Source organism: Penicillium citrinum, assembly GCF_028827155.1.
Source record: "Penicillium citrinum strain IBT 23319 chromosome Unknown utg000008l:1.0-2707905.0:1.0-2709502.0, whole genome shotgun sequence".
NCBI lineage: Eukaryota > Fungi > Ascomycota > Eurotiomycetes > Eurotiales > Aspergillaceae > Penicillium > Penicillium citrinum.
The window spans coordinates 2,391,643-2,408,281 of NW_026622693.1; the positions used below are offsets into that span (position 1 = coordinate 2,391,643).

At 47.4% G+C, this 16,639-nt stretch overlaps 7 protein-coding genes across 7 annotated transcripts; 2 read left to right on the forward strand and 5 right to left on the reverse strand.

Moving 5' to 3' along the window:
* Positions 1-311: 311 nt before the first annotated feature.
* Positions 312-1,082, reverse strand: N7469_009338 (YoaK family protein; the record flags this gene model as incomplete). The annotated part of the gene is made up of 1 exon (XM_056648256.1): positions 312-1,082. One exon carries the CDS (start codon positions 1,080-1,082, stop codon positions 312-314), a length of 771 nt encoding a protein of 256 aa, XP_056498021.1.
* Positions 1,083-1,911: 829 nt separating this feature from the next.
* N7469_009339 (SDR family oxidoreductase) lies at positions 1,912-2,972 on the reverse strand (the record flags this gene model as incomplete). The annotated part of the gene is made up of 2 exons (XM_056648257.1): positions 1,912-2,185; positions 2,251-2,972. The coding sequence occupies 2 exons, from the start codon at positions 2,970-2,972 to the stop codon at positions 1,912-1,914; spliced, it is 996 nt and encodes a 331-aa protein (XP_056498022.1).
* Positions 2,973-4,680: 1,708 nt separating this feature from the next.
* On the forward strand, positions 4,681-6,972 carry N7469_009340 (uncharacterized protein; the record flags this gene model as incomplete). The annotated part of the gene is made up of 5 exons (XM_056648258.1): positions 4,681-4,765; positions 4,827-4,989; positions 5,035-5,624; positions 5,690-5,766; positions 5,812-6,972. The coding sequence occupies 5 exons, from the start codon at positions 4,681-4,683 to the stop codon at positions 6,970-6,972; spliced, it is 2,076 nt and encodes a 691-aa protein (XP_056498023.1).
* Positions 6,973-7,175: 203 nt separating this feature from the next.
* On the reverse strand, positions 7,176-7,643 carry N7469_009341 (uncharacterized protein; the record flags this gene model as incomplete). The annotated part of the gene is made up of 1 exon (XM_056648259.1): positions 7,176-7,643. The coding sequence occupies one exon, from the start codon at positions 7,641-7,643 to the stop codon at positions 7,176-7,178; it is 468 nt and encodes a 155-aa protein (XP_056498024.1).
* Positions 7,644-8,167: 524 nt separating this feature from the next.
* Positions 8,168-10,560, reverse strand: N7469_009342 (uncharacterized protein; the record flags this gene model as incomplete). The annotated part of the gene is made up of 3 exons (XM_056648260.1): positions 8,168-9,452; positions 9,505-9,607; positions 9,666-10,560. The coding sequence occupies 3 exons, from the start codon at positions 10,558-10,560 to the stop codon at positions 8,168-8,170; spliced, it is 2,283 nt and encodes a 760-aa protein (XP_056498025.1).
* Positions 10,561-11,477: 917 nt separating this feature from the next.
* N7469_009343 (GH92 family glycosyl hydrolase) lies at positions 11,478-14,071 on the reverse strand (the record flags this gene model as incomplete). Its single annotated transcript, XM_056648261.1, has 2 exons — positions 11,478-13,364; positions 13,421-14,071. 2 exons carry the CDS (start codon positions 14,069-14,071, stop codon positions 11,478-11,480), a joined length of 2,538 nt encoding a protein of 845 aa, XP_056498026.1.
* A 1,247-nt stretch (positions 14,072-15,318) lies between these two features.
* Positions 15,319-16,308, forward strand: N7469_009344 (M50 family metallopeptidase; the record flags this gene model as incomplete). The annotated part of the gene is made up of 4 exons (XM_056648262.1): positions 15,319-15,501; positions 15,565-15,927; positions 15,995-16,039; positions 16,102-16,308. 4 exons carry the CDS (start codon positions 15,319-15,321, stop codon positions 16,306-16,308), a joined length of 798 nt encoding a protein of 265 aa, XP_056498027.1.
* Positions 16,309-16,639: the final 331 nt, after the last annotated feature.

The following is a 16,639-nucleotide window of genomic DNA, read 5'->3' on the forward strand; positions in this document are numbered from 1 at the left end:
TACTCTTTTCATTCCTTTTGGGATTTTCTCATCCTTGACTTTTCATGGCGCATCGGTGTTGCAGGGCATACTATACTAATTCACCGGGATGCATCAACAGATCTACACATTATGGTCTTTGGAAATACTTGTCGATAATATCCTGTCAATTTCTTTCTTTCTGTCGATATATAACTTTGATATCCATGTTTGTTGAATAGAGGACTACAGTCCATTCATGACCATTCTACCTGAGCTCCGAGTCTAGGATAAGCTATGTACACATGTATCTTGAGAATAGGTATACTATCCTTCTATACAACCCGCTCTGCTTAAATCAATTCCTCTTTCCAGAAAATCCAAGCAAAAATGATCAATCCCTTCAAGAATGCAGCTGTCCATAGGGCGCCCATCATGCCCACAGAGCTATGCGCCCAGAACCCGCCAATGACAACGCCCAGCAAGAGAGCAATGACAGCTCCAAACCTCCGCATTTCTTCGACATTTCGGAGTAATTTAGGTGATAGAAAATCCGGATGCGAAAACAGATCGCAATATACACTCGTCAAAACCACACTCGTCAAGCCATTGTACTTCAACACGCGACTCGTCACCGCCTGCCCACTACTCTGAAACGCGACCAGAATGATGGGGACAAGCACCAACCAGCTCAACGGTTGATTCCTAGAGGAATGGAAGATGGTCACAATTAATGCGGCGATCACAATGCAAAGAAGTTGAATAGCGAAAGACGCTACAAGGACCCAGCGCTGTCGCGCCGGAAAGACGCGATGGAATGCGGCAAAGGCAAGGGATCCTAGACAAAATCCTGCGATGGAGACACCAGATTTGATCCAGCGGTCGTCATCTGTTCCAACGAGACCTAAACCGAAGTAGACAGTATTCCCAGTCTGCATGCTCACGAAGGAACCCCAAATGAAGACGGCCGAGCTATCGAGGAGGCCCGTGATAATATAACAGAAGAGTAGTAAGAGATCGCCATAGCGGGGGTCGAGTGACTGGGTAAAGTATTGCGTGAAAGAGCGACGTGACCGGGTAGAGACGTGTCCATTTTCAAGGAGAGGATCTGTTTCGGAGGGCATTTTTTTGCAGACGAAGGTTGTTGGAAGATTTAAGAGAGTTGAAGAAGAGAAATTCCGAGGGAAATCCAAATTGCTACGTCACTTTGTTGGGGTCGTCGTGCGGGGAAAAATCGGAGATCTCCGCACGATCGAAGGGGGAGAAATGTAGATTATAGGGGAATTGATTGGTTGGGAAAATGTATACTAGAGAATAACTTGACACAGGATAGACCATGTTGAAAGTATACAAGAGACCTCGGGAGATGAACGTGTACGTTTGTAGTATGCAGAACCCTGCCTATAAGGCTTGGCACTGGTTTTCGCTGGCTAGTACAGGTATACTAGTGAAACAGGATAGGATGCTCGAGGCAGCACGGTCGGTACGTGCAGGTCGAATGGGGCAGAAGGATGAGGGTAAACAGTACCCCAACTAGGACTCTCTGCTAGCACTCTCTCGAATAGACTGTAACTCGTGTAATTGATCCTGCGTGATGCTAAGGCTGCTATCTAAATGAATGTATATAAGCTCCCTTCCAAATTAGGCCAATTTCCTTATATAATCCCTATGCTGGTGGGCAGGCCGATACTCCCCACTACAGTAGTACTCCAGTACTAGTAATTTCAATAGCCAAAATATTGGGGTGAAGTTCACATAGCTACCAACGTTTAGTCGGTTCTAGGAGCGTTTATATAGTAGGGTATAGTACACATCAGTGAAAGTTTTTAAATCTTGTAAGACTCGCAAAATGGTATAATTTATCAATACAAATATCTCCGGCTCAGCCAGTAGACTAGACTATAAACATTGCATCATAGTTCATCACTCCAGTATCCGATCTTACCGCGGGCACTATTTCTCATACGGCTGGACATTGCGCATGCGACGCAGAGATCCGGAAGCAAAGGTGCGAACTCCCTCTTGCATCCAAGTAGGCATGGCGCGGACAATACTGGCTGCCGACTGGCTGCTCGGCAAGATGATCTGGCCACTGGTCTGAGTGAGGATCTGCTTGCAAATTGCATCGGAGACAGTCTGAACCGTCATGATGGGCTGACGGAAGTGGGATTCGTGATCGGTCAACATCTTAATCATGGGGGTGCGAACCCACATAGGGTGAATAACACTATATCATTATTTCGTTAAATGTGTCCAGCTACCGAGCCAGTGATCGAATAAATGTGAACTCACCTGGTGCGCACATTAGGTGCGTTATACCAATAGCGCAACTCTTGACGCAGGGACTCGTGGAATGCGAGTGCGCTAGCCTTGGAGCAGCAATAATCGGCCATCTCGCCAAGTGCGACAAAACTGGCCATCGAGGCAATTGTAATGACATGACCGTGGTTGGCCTTCACCATGGCAGGGAGGAACTCCTTCACCATAAGGAAATGGGAAATGGTATTTACTTCAAAAGTTTGACGAATCTTCGCCTCGGGCTCGTCGAGAATGGTACCGTCATGGCCAACACCAGCATTGTTGACCAACACGGTGGGTTCACCGTGATCGCTTCGGATCGCCTTTGCCACTTCGGCGATGTTGGCGGAGGAGGTGATATCGGCCTTATAAAAGGAAACATTGGCCGGTAAAGTAAAGTTGGGCGGATTGATATCGAGAATCACAACGCGCACTCCAGTCTTCGCCAAATCCTCCATGACCTGCTTGCCAATGCCACTGCATCCACCAGTAATGAGGATGAGCTCGCGGGCGGGCACCCACTTCTCATTAACGGTCCAATTTTGCAAAGTCCATGCCGAGAGCGATTTATTGACTGAGCGCACCAACCCCAATGCGACAATGGCTGCCAGGGCCTTTTGCGTGACGGGTTTGAGTAACCATTCTTGCGCGGGCTCGGGCAGCCGCGCCAGGGCGGTTTGAGAATATTGTTGTAGAAGATTGAGATAGGCGGCCATTATGTCGAGGTGTTTGAAGGTTGATCTTGTTGGATTTCTCGAGGTACTAGCTCTTCTTAAAAGATGAATTCATTCAAGCTCTTGCACGCCAGAAGTAGCCGAGGTCGAGCGCCAATCCCACCGAATGGGAATGCTCTGCGACGAACAAAATTGAAGAAGACTCCACTTTAACGCAGCCACTTCTCCAATAATATTCGATGGAGCTCATCTCTTAGCCAAACTGTTGGGTCGTTCTTCACATGCCCCCCGCATATTTCCTGTTCAAGTAGTATGGAGCCGGAATAGCCCAGCAGATCCTCGGTGATCCATGTCAAGTTCTCGATTGACCCCGAGGTTTCATGATGTGCACTTCCTGATTACTTTAAACAGTACTGGTTCTAGTGTAGATGGCAGACAAGTAGACAGTCATCCGCCATATGGGGACACCTCGGTTCATCTCGATCCATCTTCACAATGTACTCCGAAAAAGCAAATGGGATCTATTAGGGCATGCTAGTGGGTGAGCACGGGGCTACTCTCCGTGCCAATAGAGTCGGTACCACAACGGTAGATGTAGGCAGCCTTGTCCAATTGTGGTCTTATAAGATTAGACTTGCCTGGCATCGCATGAACAGGTGAACGTTCCACAGGAGAATTCAGTCATTGAACGGCGAGCTAGGATATTCACCCGTTGAATGCGAGCTTTATCACCACCCACCCGTTCAACATTGTGTATCCTATTACGTCCTCTTTGAAACTGATCTGCTCCAACTGCCAGACATTATTTCTAGTATTATTCAGTACTTTTTGTATCTTTTAAACAGCAGCAATTGCTGGATGACGTCATATGAGGGTTCCCCTGAAATCTCTTGGCGATTCTTCTTTTATAGACATTCTAACATTCTATTGAGAAAATTGACAAATAGAACGTGGTATCCGAAGAACCTGGGATTTGAAAGAACGAATGAATTCGACACACGAAGACAGTATAGATGAAGGTAGAAGTGGATTAGACAAGCATAGAGTCCCACAATTAAATCGCTGGATCAATGGCCTGAATACATAGAAAAGAAATGTCAACTGAGAATAGTATTGGCTAGATCGCTTGAAGCATGCAGTTTTCTGAAAGTGAGATAGATGCGTTCATACCCAAGCATGCTAATAAAGTCGCATTCACGGACCTGACTGATCATTCATAGTAACCTTGGTAAAATACTTACTACCAATTAATCAGTCAATAGCCTGGATGTAGTATACCGTGATGGACTTGAGGTCTCCAGGATCCAAATCTCAATGTACCCTTCCAAAGCCATGAGTACCAATCAAGTAGGTGAATGAATATCATCGAGGAATCCTTGACTCTTTTTAAATGCTCAGGAAGGTATTCAACTACTGCCCACAAAAGAAAACAGTCCGGAGTATTCGGAGAATTAGTACTTTAGGCAAAATACCGATGGCACGATGGTCTGATCCGTGCTCAAAGATCTACATCAACATTCCTAGAGATAACAATTTCAACCGCATAACATCGAAACAATGTTACATTTCCCCTCACCATCTCTCCTCATGACTATCTGCTTTGAGTGCGGAGTATTGCGAGGCTGCTCTATAATTTATAGCAAGTCATCCATGAACTTGAAGATGGGAAAATAAAGAGAACAGTTGATCTTCGTTATAATTCACTACTCCTGCTAGTCGACCAGCACTCACCAACCCTATAAACTAAAAGATGCGGTCGCGGGGGTTGGCTTTAGCTCTTCTGCCATTGGCTGCAAGCCTTAGTTTGGCGCAGAAGAGTCAGACATCATCGAGCTGTAAGTCAGTAGAAACTACGTAATACACCCCAAATAGATACTGATTCTAGTATCCTTCTAGTGGTCCCCTTGGCATATGAACCTTTCCCCCTTGGTAGTATCACGCCGAACGGGTGGCTGCGAACCGAACTGGAGGCTTCAGCCGAGGGTCTAGCAGGCCATCTTTTCGACTTTTACCGATTTGTGAAAAACTCTTCGTGGATAGGTGGAGATCAAGAATATAGGTTAGCCAATATCTCATTCCATTTGGTTAAATGCTAACAATATAGCGTGCTCAACGAAGCTCTACCATACTGGGTAAATGGCCTAGTACCTCTTGCATACACCCTACAAGATGACCGTTTGAAAGACCAAGTAGGCACCGTGGTCGATGCAATCCTCGATCGTATTCAACCGGATGGATGGATCGGGCCCGAGACGATTTCCAGTGGCCAGCGCATGATTTGGGCGCGAACTCTCGTTTTCCTCGGACTGACCAACCTTGCGGACGCGGATTCGAAATATGAAAAATCCATCGTTGATGCGATGCATCGTTTCAATGGTCTCATGTATTCTATGCTGAAGAACAATGGGACGGGAATGATTTATCATGATGGCGACAACGTCACTTCTGATGATTATGTTTGGTTCCAGGCTCGAACGGAGGACATGATTGTTAGTTTGCAGTGGCTTCTGGATTATCACCCGGGCAATCAAACCGATATCATCAAATCTAATATTGATATGATTCATCATTATGGCTCAAAATGGGAGGGTTGGTATTCCGAGGGTAGTTATGTCAAAGAGGATCTTTATGATGTCCCAGCATCCGTGACTGATGACCAGTGGCAATTCTTGCACGGCGTCACTGTTGCTGAGAGTAAGGAATCCGGAATCCAGCTCATCACTTTCTCGAAGACATAGAATATTGCTGACTTTCTTCAGGCCTCAAGTATGCAGCTGTGCTGCGTCGTTCTACCGCCAACGATAGCCTTATAACCACTGCAAAGAATGGCGCAAGTGTTCCATTGCCACAGGAATGAGATTGACTCACTAACATCATCCAGGTTGACTGGACATTCAAATATCATGGTTCAGCTTCTGGTACAATCCTTGCCGACGAACGTATAGACGGTCTCAACGCCTACTATGGTTCCGAACTATGCACCGATGTTGAAACGATCTACTCTCTTGCTTACAACTACTATGCTCTGGGCGACTCTTCCTATGCAGATAGGGCTGAAATGGCAGCCTTTAATGCCCTTCCAGCTGCCATGTCTGGAGATTGGTGGAGCCATCAGTATATGACACAGCCTAACCAGCCATACTCGAAGAATCTCTCTACTACGCCGTTCTTCGACACCAATACCATCAGTCAGACCTTTGGTATTGAACCGAACTATCCGTGTTGCACGGTGAATCATCCTCAGGGATATCCCAAGTTCACGATGTACAGCTTCTTGAAGAATGGTGACACAGGGATTGTTCACTCGTTACTCAGTCCTGGACGTATCCAGACTGAGATTAAGGGCGCAAAGGTCTCGGTCGATTGCATGACAGACTATCCTTTTGACAATGTTCTATCCTATACCATTGACAGTGACACCGACTTCCAGTTATACCTCCGAGCTCCAAGCTGGGCTACTCAGGCCAAGGTAAAAGGGTCACCACGCGATGACGATGCCTCAAAGGATCCTGAGACAGACCTACTCAAAGTCAACATCCCATCTGGAACCACCAAGTTTACCTACCATTTAGGAATGGAGCTGAAGACTGTTGATCGAGCCAACGATACCGTCGCCGTGTATCGTGGCCCCCTTCTCTACGCCCTGCATATTCCCTACAAAAGTATTGCTGGGCCTCCTAAATTCTACAATACACAAAAGGAGTTTTCAGCAGGGTCCTATCCCGATGAAGTTCATGACTACACACTTCTCAACACCACTGAGTGGAATGTAGCCATCGATCCTTCAACATTGGCCTACCATTCTGGATCCGATGGGGCTTTACCCTCGCCGACGTTTGCCGATGGCAAATTACCCATGTATATCATGGTCAAGGCATGTTTGATTGACTGGCCTCTCTTCAAAGATGCCGTACCTGGATCCCCGATTCCCAAGGAAAAGAGGACCTGCCTTGGCGATACCTTTGAGGCAACTCTCCGGCCGTATGGAAGTGCAAAGCTGCACATGTCTGATCTGCCGACGATTGACCTTTCTAAAAGCTAAGGGAAGGGAAACTCGAAAGAGTTGATAATTTGTGAGTACATTTAATGAGTCTCATAAAAATATTAGCTGCCAAGTCAAGTAGAGTAACTAGTAAGACTGAATATAAGGATTTGTTGAAAAGATCATTTGCTCATAATCACACTTCGGCCGACTTCCATTCTGCAATTCGGTATAATCATCCATGTAATTCTATATCCCTATCCCTAGGTTTTCTCGAGTTGCGATCCGTGCGAGGTGCTCTTGCTGAGTGGGGTGTTTTCTTTGCGCCCGGTCTGCTCGAGGAGATCATGGCAAATGTTAGACAAGGATGGTGCTTCCACATTAGAACCTGTCCATTGTAACTTGTTACGAATCTTTGCAACTGCTGCTGGCATTTCCTTCTCGAGCTCAGTGAGCATGATTTCCGTCGCTATATGTGGATCCATTGGGTGATCGTGTGATCGTAGACGATCGATCTGTTTGATCCACTCCGCAATGTACTGCTGGGGCGATGAAAAGGCAGCTCGTCTCGTGTTCCAGAAAGCACCCACAGCTTTGGAGAGGACGTCTGGTCCTGCGTTGGAGGCAATTTTAATAAGTCGGAACATCTCATCGGCGTATTTCGGCAAAGCTCCCTTTGCTCCTTGTTTGCGGTAAAAGACGAGCACATAGTCAAGCATATCATTGCTCATTTGGCTGAAGAGCCATGACCGAATGGTTGCCGACCAGGTGTGCCACTTTTTATAGTCAGAATCGCTTATCTCCGGTTGGGGGACTGTAGTAATCAGACTGCTGAGCGAACGTTGTTTCAAGATTTCTTCGACTCTTGCGGCCCAAATTGAAAAATCGCCATTTCTTTTCGAGCTTGGGGATGCTAGGAAGATCGCGTGTTATATTTTCTGGTAAGTTGCGTGCTTGCGTGGTTGTGGGGTGAGAAGGCATGGTTCACGTTTGTAGATAGACGGGATGAAGAGAGGCAATGATGAGTTGAAGAGAAGAGAAGGTTGGGAGAAGAAGGAAGAGAAGAAAGAAAAGAAAGTCGATGCAGAATGGAGGAAAGAACGAAAGATGTTAAGAATGGCAGGTGCGATGAGAGACAACAACTACATAGAAATATTTTTGACCAATCAGAGAAAAGCATCCAACAAGTAGTCGATATTGTTCATATAAATATATCATATCCACATCTATAAACATAAACCATCTCTATCTTCATCTAAACATGGATGACAGTTCCATTCTCCTTGCGAGCAAATTCAAGGAAGTCCTTGAGATCATTGTGCTTAGGCTGCCCGACCACAAAGACGGCAGGCTTACCATAAGGAGCGGCAACACGGATAGTCTGTCCACCGTGATACTTCTTACCATTCCAGACGTGAGTGAAAGTTTCAGTTCCAGGAAGGTAAACCTCAACGCTGGTACGACCAGAGTCCAAGACCGGTGCCACGTACAGATCCGCTCCAAGGTAGAAGCTCTCGTAGCTGATGTTCTTGGCCTTGGCATCGTCGGGATGGTAGATGACAGGCATACGGAGCAGAGGCCAGCCGAGCTTCTTGCTCTCGGTATCCAAGATGCGGCGACGGTAGGTGGCCAGACTACGGAACATGCGCGCATTGTATGCGTAGTAGGCGTAGGTCGTCGAGTTGGTGTAGAACTGTGCGTTCAATTGAGGGACATTTCCTTCGTGCGAGCGGAAGACGGCGCTGGAAACGGCTGAGAGCTCACCCCAGCGACCCAACAGCTCGGCAGTGCGGTTAACGACAGCTTCTTCGGTGAAGGTGGTAGTATATCCACCAATCTCAACGTGTCCGTGGGCAAAGCCGGAAAGACCCATGTGGCCCATGACGGTGACGGAAGACTTGATGCCATCATTTACTCCCCAGTTGGTATCCTGGTCACCAGCCCAGTACAGGTTCATGTATCGCTGAGATCCCAAGGCAGATGAACGCTGGAAGAGAATCGACTCCTTGAAGCTGGAGACAGTCTTGGTCAGAGAGTGGTGCAGCTTGGGCCAGTCACGAGGATACTGGTTGTGATAGAACATCGGATCAATGCTCTTGTTGTAGAATTGAGTGTCCGGAGTCACAGGAGTGTATTCACCAAAGTCGCACATGTAGCCAGAGATGTTCGCACTGAAGACCTCGTCGATAAGGACATTACGGAACCAGTTACGAGCAGTAGGGTTGGTAAGGTCAACGATGCCAGCCTCGATACCAGGGCCACTGGACACAATCGAAGTGCTGTTGGTAGTGGAGTTCTGGATCATGTAGCCTCCCTTTGTGGCCTCCAGGAAGAGGTCGCGTCTGTAGCCATCGGGCTTGGTGCTCACGTTGGCAAGGAAAGGGTTGACGTAAGACAGAGTGCGCACATTGTGCTGGTCACGAAGATCCTGCACAAACTGCTTCCAGGTTGGGTAGAGCTTTGCGTCGGACTCCCAGTTCCACCACAGACGGGAGACCTTGAGTGGCATGTAGGAAACGCTTTGAGAGTGAGTTCCGGACCTAATCACGTAAGTATAAGAATGTTTGGGATAGTGACAGAGAGTATTCATACCAGTCTTGCAGCCAGACAGCAGCGATAGGACAGTCCTGTCGGAGACCCTGGTCAACAATCTTGTTGACCTTATCCTGACCACCCTGGATACCGAGAACAGCGCCTAGTCTATGTCAGACTTGCTTCAGTCTTGCAAAAGGGAGAATCATGGCGATACTAACCAGTATCAACCCAGCGAGGAAGCTCGGCCATTCTGCCGGTGTACTCGGTCAATTTGGTGATGCCATCCAGCATGTTCTCAGCTTGGATGAAATATCCATCGACAGTAAGCGCGGCGTATCGCACAGTCACGGCCTCGGACTCAGTGAAATCGAACTTGGTGTAGGCAGTGCTTTCCTCAGACAAGTGGAAGACACGGGCCTTGGAAGAGATGTATTGAGGGACAGCAGAGTAGGTTGTGAAATGATCACCACCAGCAAAGAAGCTATCCTTGTTCTGGAGCTCCGTGGTAGGTTGGTCACCACGACCAACACCCTGCTCACGAGAGAAGATTGGAACAGACTGGTTCTTCAATGAAGCAAATGATCCCTGGCCACCCATTCCATAGAAGTCCTCGGACTTGGAGGACCGGTAGGTCAGGAATAGCTTGCTAGCAGCATCGTTGGAGGGACCGGGCTTGACATCGATATGGAAGGCAATACGGTCTGATAGCTCAGCAGGCACCCAAACCGCAAAGGAAAAGTCGACAGAGTCATCTCCGCACCCCGATAGTGTTCCCTCAACTACAGAAGCCTTGTTATTGAAGCTGCCGTTCCATGAAAGCTGGCTGACACGACGGATCTGCTGATCGGTGCACTTGTCCTCGTCAACATCAGTGATCTTAAAGTTACCACTTGAACCGGCGACATCATCAACTCCGGATGAAGCACTCAGGAAGGGTTTGCCAGGAATAGTCTCCCAAATGGAGCTATTTCCTCGAGCAATTGACAAGTGATTTGAGTCCTTGTCAATGGTTAAATCGAATCCATTACCAAGATTCAAAGACGCCCGCGCCGCTAGAGACGGCACAGCCGAAGCAGCAAGAGTCGCCCAAACCCAAGTCTTCGGTCCAAACATCTTGCAACGGCAGTTTTGGCTTGAAGGTTATCTAACAAGTCCCTCTTAAACCCCGGGTCAATGGTAGTATTTAACCTCGCAGATACTTCGCGCTCCCTTCCAGGTCCCCCCGAAACTGCCGAGATCTCAACTGCAGACCGGTCCACTATGGAGAAACCCCCGTCAACGGCGTTCACTCAGTGTCTGTATGACGGACAGGCACACACGATTTGGGCAGGTCGTCTATGACGATCGTCTTCAACATTTCTTAGTTGGCTGCTTCTCCAGGCTCCATCGGATCCACTCGGGTCGTAACGAGCACCCGCTCGGAAAATGTCCGGCTCGTCGTCTAAACGCATTGCCGCGCTCGAATCTGGTTGATGATGAGAAAAAGTCTCTGGATCAGAGATCCAAGACCTCTGAAGAAATCGATCTATACTATATACCCACTCAGATCGAAATCCAGCCTCGTTCCGGTGTATGCGGAGGAAAGATCGAAGGGTTCGGCATCTCGCCTCCGTGCCGAAGACTGTGGAGACTCCACACTCTTGACTTGGCGGGCGCAGAAATGACGCTGGAAGCACGCTATATGAAACTAAAATGGCAAAGGTTAGACCCGACAATGATGGTTAGACTCAATCATCACGGTGAACCCATGTCAGACAAGGATGCAGCAGATATATGGCATGATCCCCTGGCGGGATGTCGACATCCATGCTTAAATTACGCTCTTGGGTGGGGAGTCACCGAATCGATGGAATACATAGATGAAGAATAAACAAAGATGACTACTAATGGTACTCTAGATGAAAGAATTACTGTACAGCGGCCAGCAGCGTTTGCTTTTCATTCGTTGCTCGGACTGATCGTGGCCTTGACTGTATATAGTTGAAAGGGTTTTCGGTATGACCTCGAGATAATAAGTCGTATGATTTCCACTAGCTTGACCACACAGGCTGTGCTGCCCACTTGGTTGGAGTATCGCTCATTTCAAAATCGATACTCGTCGCCCTAACGATATCGCCATGCTTGAGAATGGGAGAGACAACGTTCTTCCCATTGACCTTGAGGCTCTTGATGTATGGCTTGGTAGGGGCCCCGGCGGCACTGATGACAAGCACTTTCTCCGGATCACTAGTCTGCTTTCCTCCGTTCCTGGTGCCAGTCGGGAGACGAATGGACACCCTTTCGAAAAAAGGCGTGCCAACCACATACTCGTCGCTAGCCGGGTTCACAGGGTAAAAGCCAAGCGCCGTAAACAAATACCAGGCACTCATCTGGCCCAGATCTTCGTTCCCACCGAGTCCGCCACTCGTGGCATTGTAATTGGCCCACGCAATGTCACGAATGACGTCTGCGGCTCGATCAGGGTAGCCCAGCAGAGAATATAGATAGGGAACATGGTGGCTGGGCTCGTTGGTTTGGTCATTGTGGCCTCCTTGGAAGTAAATATCCATTTTTTTGGACATGGTTTCGGCTCCTCCAAATAACTCCGCCAATCCTTTCACATCGTGCATCACGTCAAAGGTGTAGACCCAGTCGTCGCCTTCCGTCCAGCCCCAGGTGTTATTTGCCCAGCTACCATTCGCATTTCGAGCCTGCATGAATTGTGTGTCATTGTTCCAGATATGCTTGTAGTTCCCACTTCGCGCAAGCAAACTATCAATAGTACCCTGCTCAACTCCCGCATGGCGCGCGACGACGGAACATGCGAAGTCATCAAAGGCGTAATCCAACGTACGGCTTCCAGCTTCCGACCAGCCATCGTTAGATACCCATCCTTGCTTCATGTAAGCAGTCAAGCCAGCGCGTGCTTCGTACGGAGTAAATGGCTCGCGATCATAATATAGAAGCTCGGTATCACGATCGGGCGGAGTAAAAGCATCTTTTTTCACGGCTTCCCATGCCTTCGAGATGTTGAAGCCGCGAAAGCCTCGTTCTAGCGCATTAGCCAATACTGCATCTGCGTTTGTGGAGATCATGATATTTGTTTCCACGATATTGGCCCACATCGGTAGCCAGCCGGACCAGTCAAAGATGCTAAGGAGAGATCGCATCATGCTGTTCACTCTTTCGGGAGCAAACAGTGTCAATATAGAATGTTCGGCTCGATAAGTATCCCAGATTGACCATGACTGGTAGTATGAGTCGTCGCTTGTATGTACGCTATCGGTGTATCCAGAATAAAAGACGCGCGTGGAGTCGTCACCACCAGTGAGTGGCTCTGAATAGTCATTGGGGTACTGAAGAGAGTGAAAAAGACCGGTGTACCAAATTGTTCGAGGATCTTGGTCTTCATTTGTTTTGTTGACGCCTTCAATGTGCACGCGGCCAAGTTTTTCAAGCCAAGCCTGTTTTACATCTTCTACCATGTCCTCAAAAGTCGCATTGGCCGGGGCCTCAATGTTCAAGTTTCTGCGTGCTTGTTCAACACTGACAAAGGAAACGCCCGTCCGGACTTCCACTCGTGTCGTGTTTTGGGGAAACTTAACGTATGCCCCGGTGAAATTTCCAGTCCTTTCCAGCTCTGCCGTGGTTTGATTGCCATCTGTGACTCCTTGCGCAGAAAAAGGTTCTGAAAATTGAGAAACAAAAAAGCCTTTGAATGAAGGGGCATGGTCAGGCCCTAACAAGTAGTCTTGTCGTTCGGTATTATAGCCATAGATTTCTCTGCGGTTGGGGTCAATGTGTACCTCTCCGGTCCAGTTTTTGCGAGAAACTTCAACGAATACCCAGGGATCGAGCTTTTCGTAATCGGGATTGTCTGTATGAGTCTGGAAGTCGAAACGAAGGTGACTGGCGTGGGATTTTGCAGATAAAGCCACCTAGCAAATAGCAAATCAGAACTTGGGTTCGAAAACAGATACTTCGCATATCCTACCTGAATTGATCTGGGGTATTGCGCATCATCATCATCACCACCATCATCATCATCATCAACAGTATTACCCTGTAGTATATCCTGCTTGACTTCCCGTTTGCGTATGCGTCCATTGCTGCCCTCCTGCACATCACTCGGTACTGCGCCAGCACCACCAGGATCCGGACCATAGCCAGCAGCTTCCGAGGTGGCATTCCAATCTCGGTTCATCAATTGGGTTGCATCTAGAAGGACCTCGTAGACATAAGGTGTACTGTGCTCGTCGGTTTTCCGAAAAGCCAATCCTCGATTCTGAAATAATGGCTGTACATCACCAAATCCTGGCATTAGGATAACTTGACCAGACTCACCCATCCAAATCGCTGGCTGATGTGTCGCCTGAAATCCATGCATCAAGCGGTCACTTGCTCCGTAGGGGACTTGGGAGATAAAATTCTCTCTTGTTTGTGGTGTCCAGCGAGTCATTCCAAATGGCGTTGAAACAGATGGGATCATGCCTCCATTTCCATTGGGAGTTGTACCGTACGTGCCAATTATGGGATTGACGTATTGAAGCACGCCGGCATTTTTGTGATAGATTGATTTGTCCTGGCCAATCGGCTGAGCTGCGACAGCCCCAAGTATAGAGAGGATGGGCAAAAGGACGACCATTCTGACGGCGCGCTCGAAGCCGGTAGATTGGCGCGCTCGTCCGTTCAAGAATCGACTTGAAGATATTACTCCATGGTCTTTGACTGTAGAATAAATCTATTGTTGGGGAAGTGGAGACGAGAGAATGTTTTGCGGGGTCAGCGTTGCATTTTGGGCGGAGGACGTGGCATTGCGATCGACACGCTTTAAAGGGAACGGACAATTGATGGACTTCCAGTTTTGGTCGTCTACAAGTTGTATAAGTTATTAATTTCTGAGTACTAAGCTATTATCTACATTGCATATATTGTATCCCTACAATACAAATACTATTACTACGCTCATTGTAACGATTTTGTTAGATTAAGAACTGCAAGATCACACTCCAATGTCCGGGTGGAAGTACATATCTGTCAACTCGGTCTACTGACAATACATACGGGAATTGATATTTCTTGAATTGGTCAAATTGTTTTGATTATAGAAGTATCATACGCTGGGGTTGTATTATTGAATACTGATTTAATTACAATTTCTGAAATTATGAATACTCGAACAAGTTGTTCGAGTTATGAGTATTGAAAACACATGTCGAGATATATTTATCCAGAGCAACAACTATCCCTGCCCAGGTGTGCATTACTCAGGAAGAGTCGTGTAACCAAAAAAAAAACCTTAAGCAGGACAAGCTTTGAAAAGAAGGAACTGCTAATAGTCTGAAAAGTGTATCAATTGTCCAGATGGTATATAAACACCTACATAGACTGTATCTTGGTAGGTACCAAGGTACAGTCTACGTAGAGTTGGTTTGTTTACTTCCGCCGTTTACATCGGTGAGTTCACGTGACTACCTCCGGATCAGCTGGCCTGACTAGAATAAAAGTGACAAAATTGTAATCTCACAATACAACTGACTTCTTCTCCAGTGATACTGAGTCTAAATGATGATTGCCACTGCTTCAAAGCTGTCGATGTCTCAACTTGTGGTATTTTGCAGCCTGTCGCAGGGCTGAAAATGAAAAAGAAAAGAGCTAAATTTAGGCTTAAACCAGCCACACACTATTCCAAATTGGGTATTGCCAAGCCACGATCAGCCTGCGCGTCTCTTCCATTCCGCGCGTCCTTCATTTCTTTTTGAATCTTTCATCTCTCGTTAAATTTGATCGTGTGTCTCTTTTCTGCAACAACTTCATTCGTTTGGTACACGTTTACTTTTTGACAATCTGCAGGTGCAACGACCTTGCGGAACCCACACTACACCACACACCATGCCAGCCTTATACCAGCTGCTCGGGCAACGAGCGGTCGAGACGGCCCCGCATTTAGCAAAACGGGGCCTGTCCGTCAACCATACTCAAAGTATCACTTTAGGGATCATGGCTGTTTATGTCGTTGTGATCGCTTTACTATGGAATATCCCGTATGTGCGTTGGGTACTGTGGCCCTTCAAGGTAAGCTGAACTTGTTGACAACAAATTGTCGCTGCCTAAAACTCACCATCTCGTCTGGTATAGATGTTGGTGATCGCCTTCCATGAATTCGGCCATGCAATCACCGCCTGCTGCACTGGTGGTAGAGTCAAGTCTATTAGTCTTGATCCACATGAGGGCGGCGTCACTCATATGCAAGGAGGAATGAGTGCTATCACCTTGCCCGCTGGCTATCTGGGATCCTCGATTATCGGCGCTCTTCTGATCTTCGCGGGCTTTGATATTGTCGCTTCAAAAGTGGCCAGCATCGTTCTCGGTGTTTGCTTTCTTCTCACTTTGTGGTGGGCCCGGCGTGACTGGTTAACAATCTTGACTGTTCTTCTGGCCGTGGGATTGCTCGTGGCCTGTTGGTTCATTGCCCATGGCGAGGCCCTGAGATGGGTCGTGGTAAGTTGACCATCCCTTACAAATACTACTATCAATTTTTTCCTAACTGTTACTAACTAATGAATAGCTTTTTATTGGTGTCATGTCAGCGCTTTACAGCGTTTGGGATATTGTATGAGCTCACAACCCATCCAATATCAACTATTGTCCAATATGCTAACATATACCTGATAGTGTGATGACCTCATCCTACGCAAAGTGAATAGTTCCGACGCCAGTGTCTTCGCCAAGAGATATGGAGGCTCCTCCCAATGCTGGGGTGTTATTTGGTCCATCATCAGCCTGTGCTTTATGGCCATCGGTATCATCGGTGGTATCGCCGCTTTTCCGGAGAGCTTTAGTCAACAAGAGAATGACTCGAAGCATTTCATTCCTACTTGAAGAGATGAAAGGACATTCCATGACGAAACGTGCTCACGACATTTGTTCATTATTTGTTTTCATATAACTAGCGTGGACTCAGCCGGGGGGGTTAGAACGGGATATTCATTGTGTGACTGGTTTTCCTACTTCAGAAACATACGCATATGCGCAGTCAACTTTAAGTATAATTTGACAAACTTGGCCTAAATTTTCAATCAATCAAATATTCTCCGAACAGCCAAACATCGCACTGTAGTAGAACAATCCACGATTATTGGCTGAATTAATTCAAAGTGGGTCTCGGCCGCGCGGAATCCGCGGGTGCGTGGACTGCGGCATTCTTTCCCTT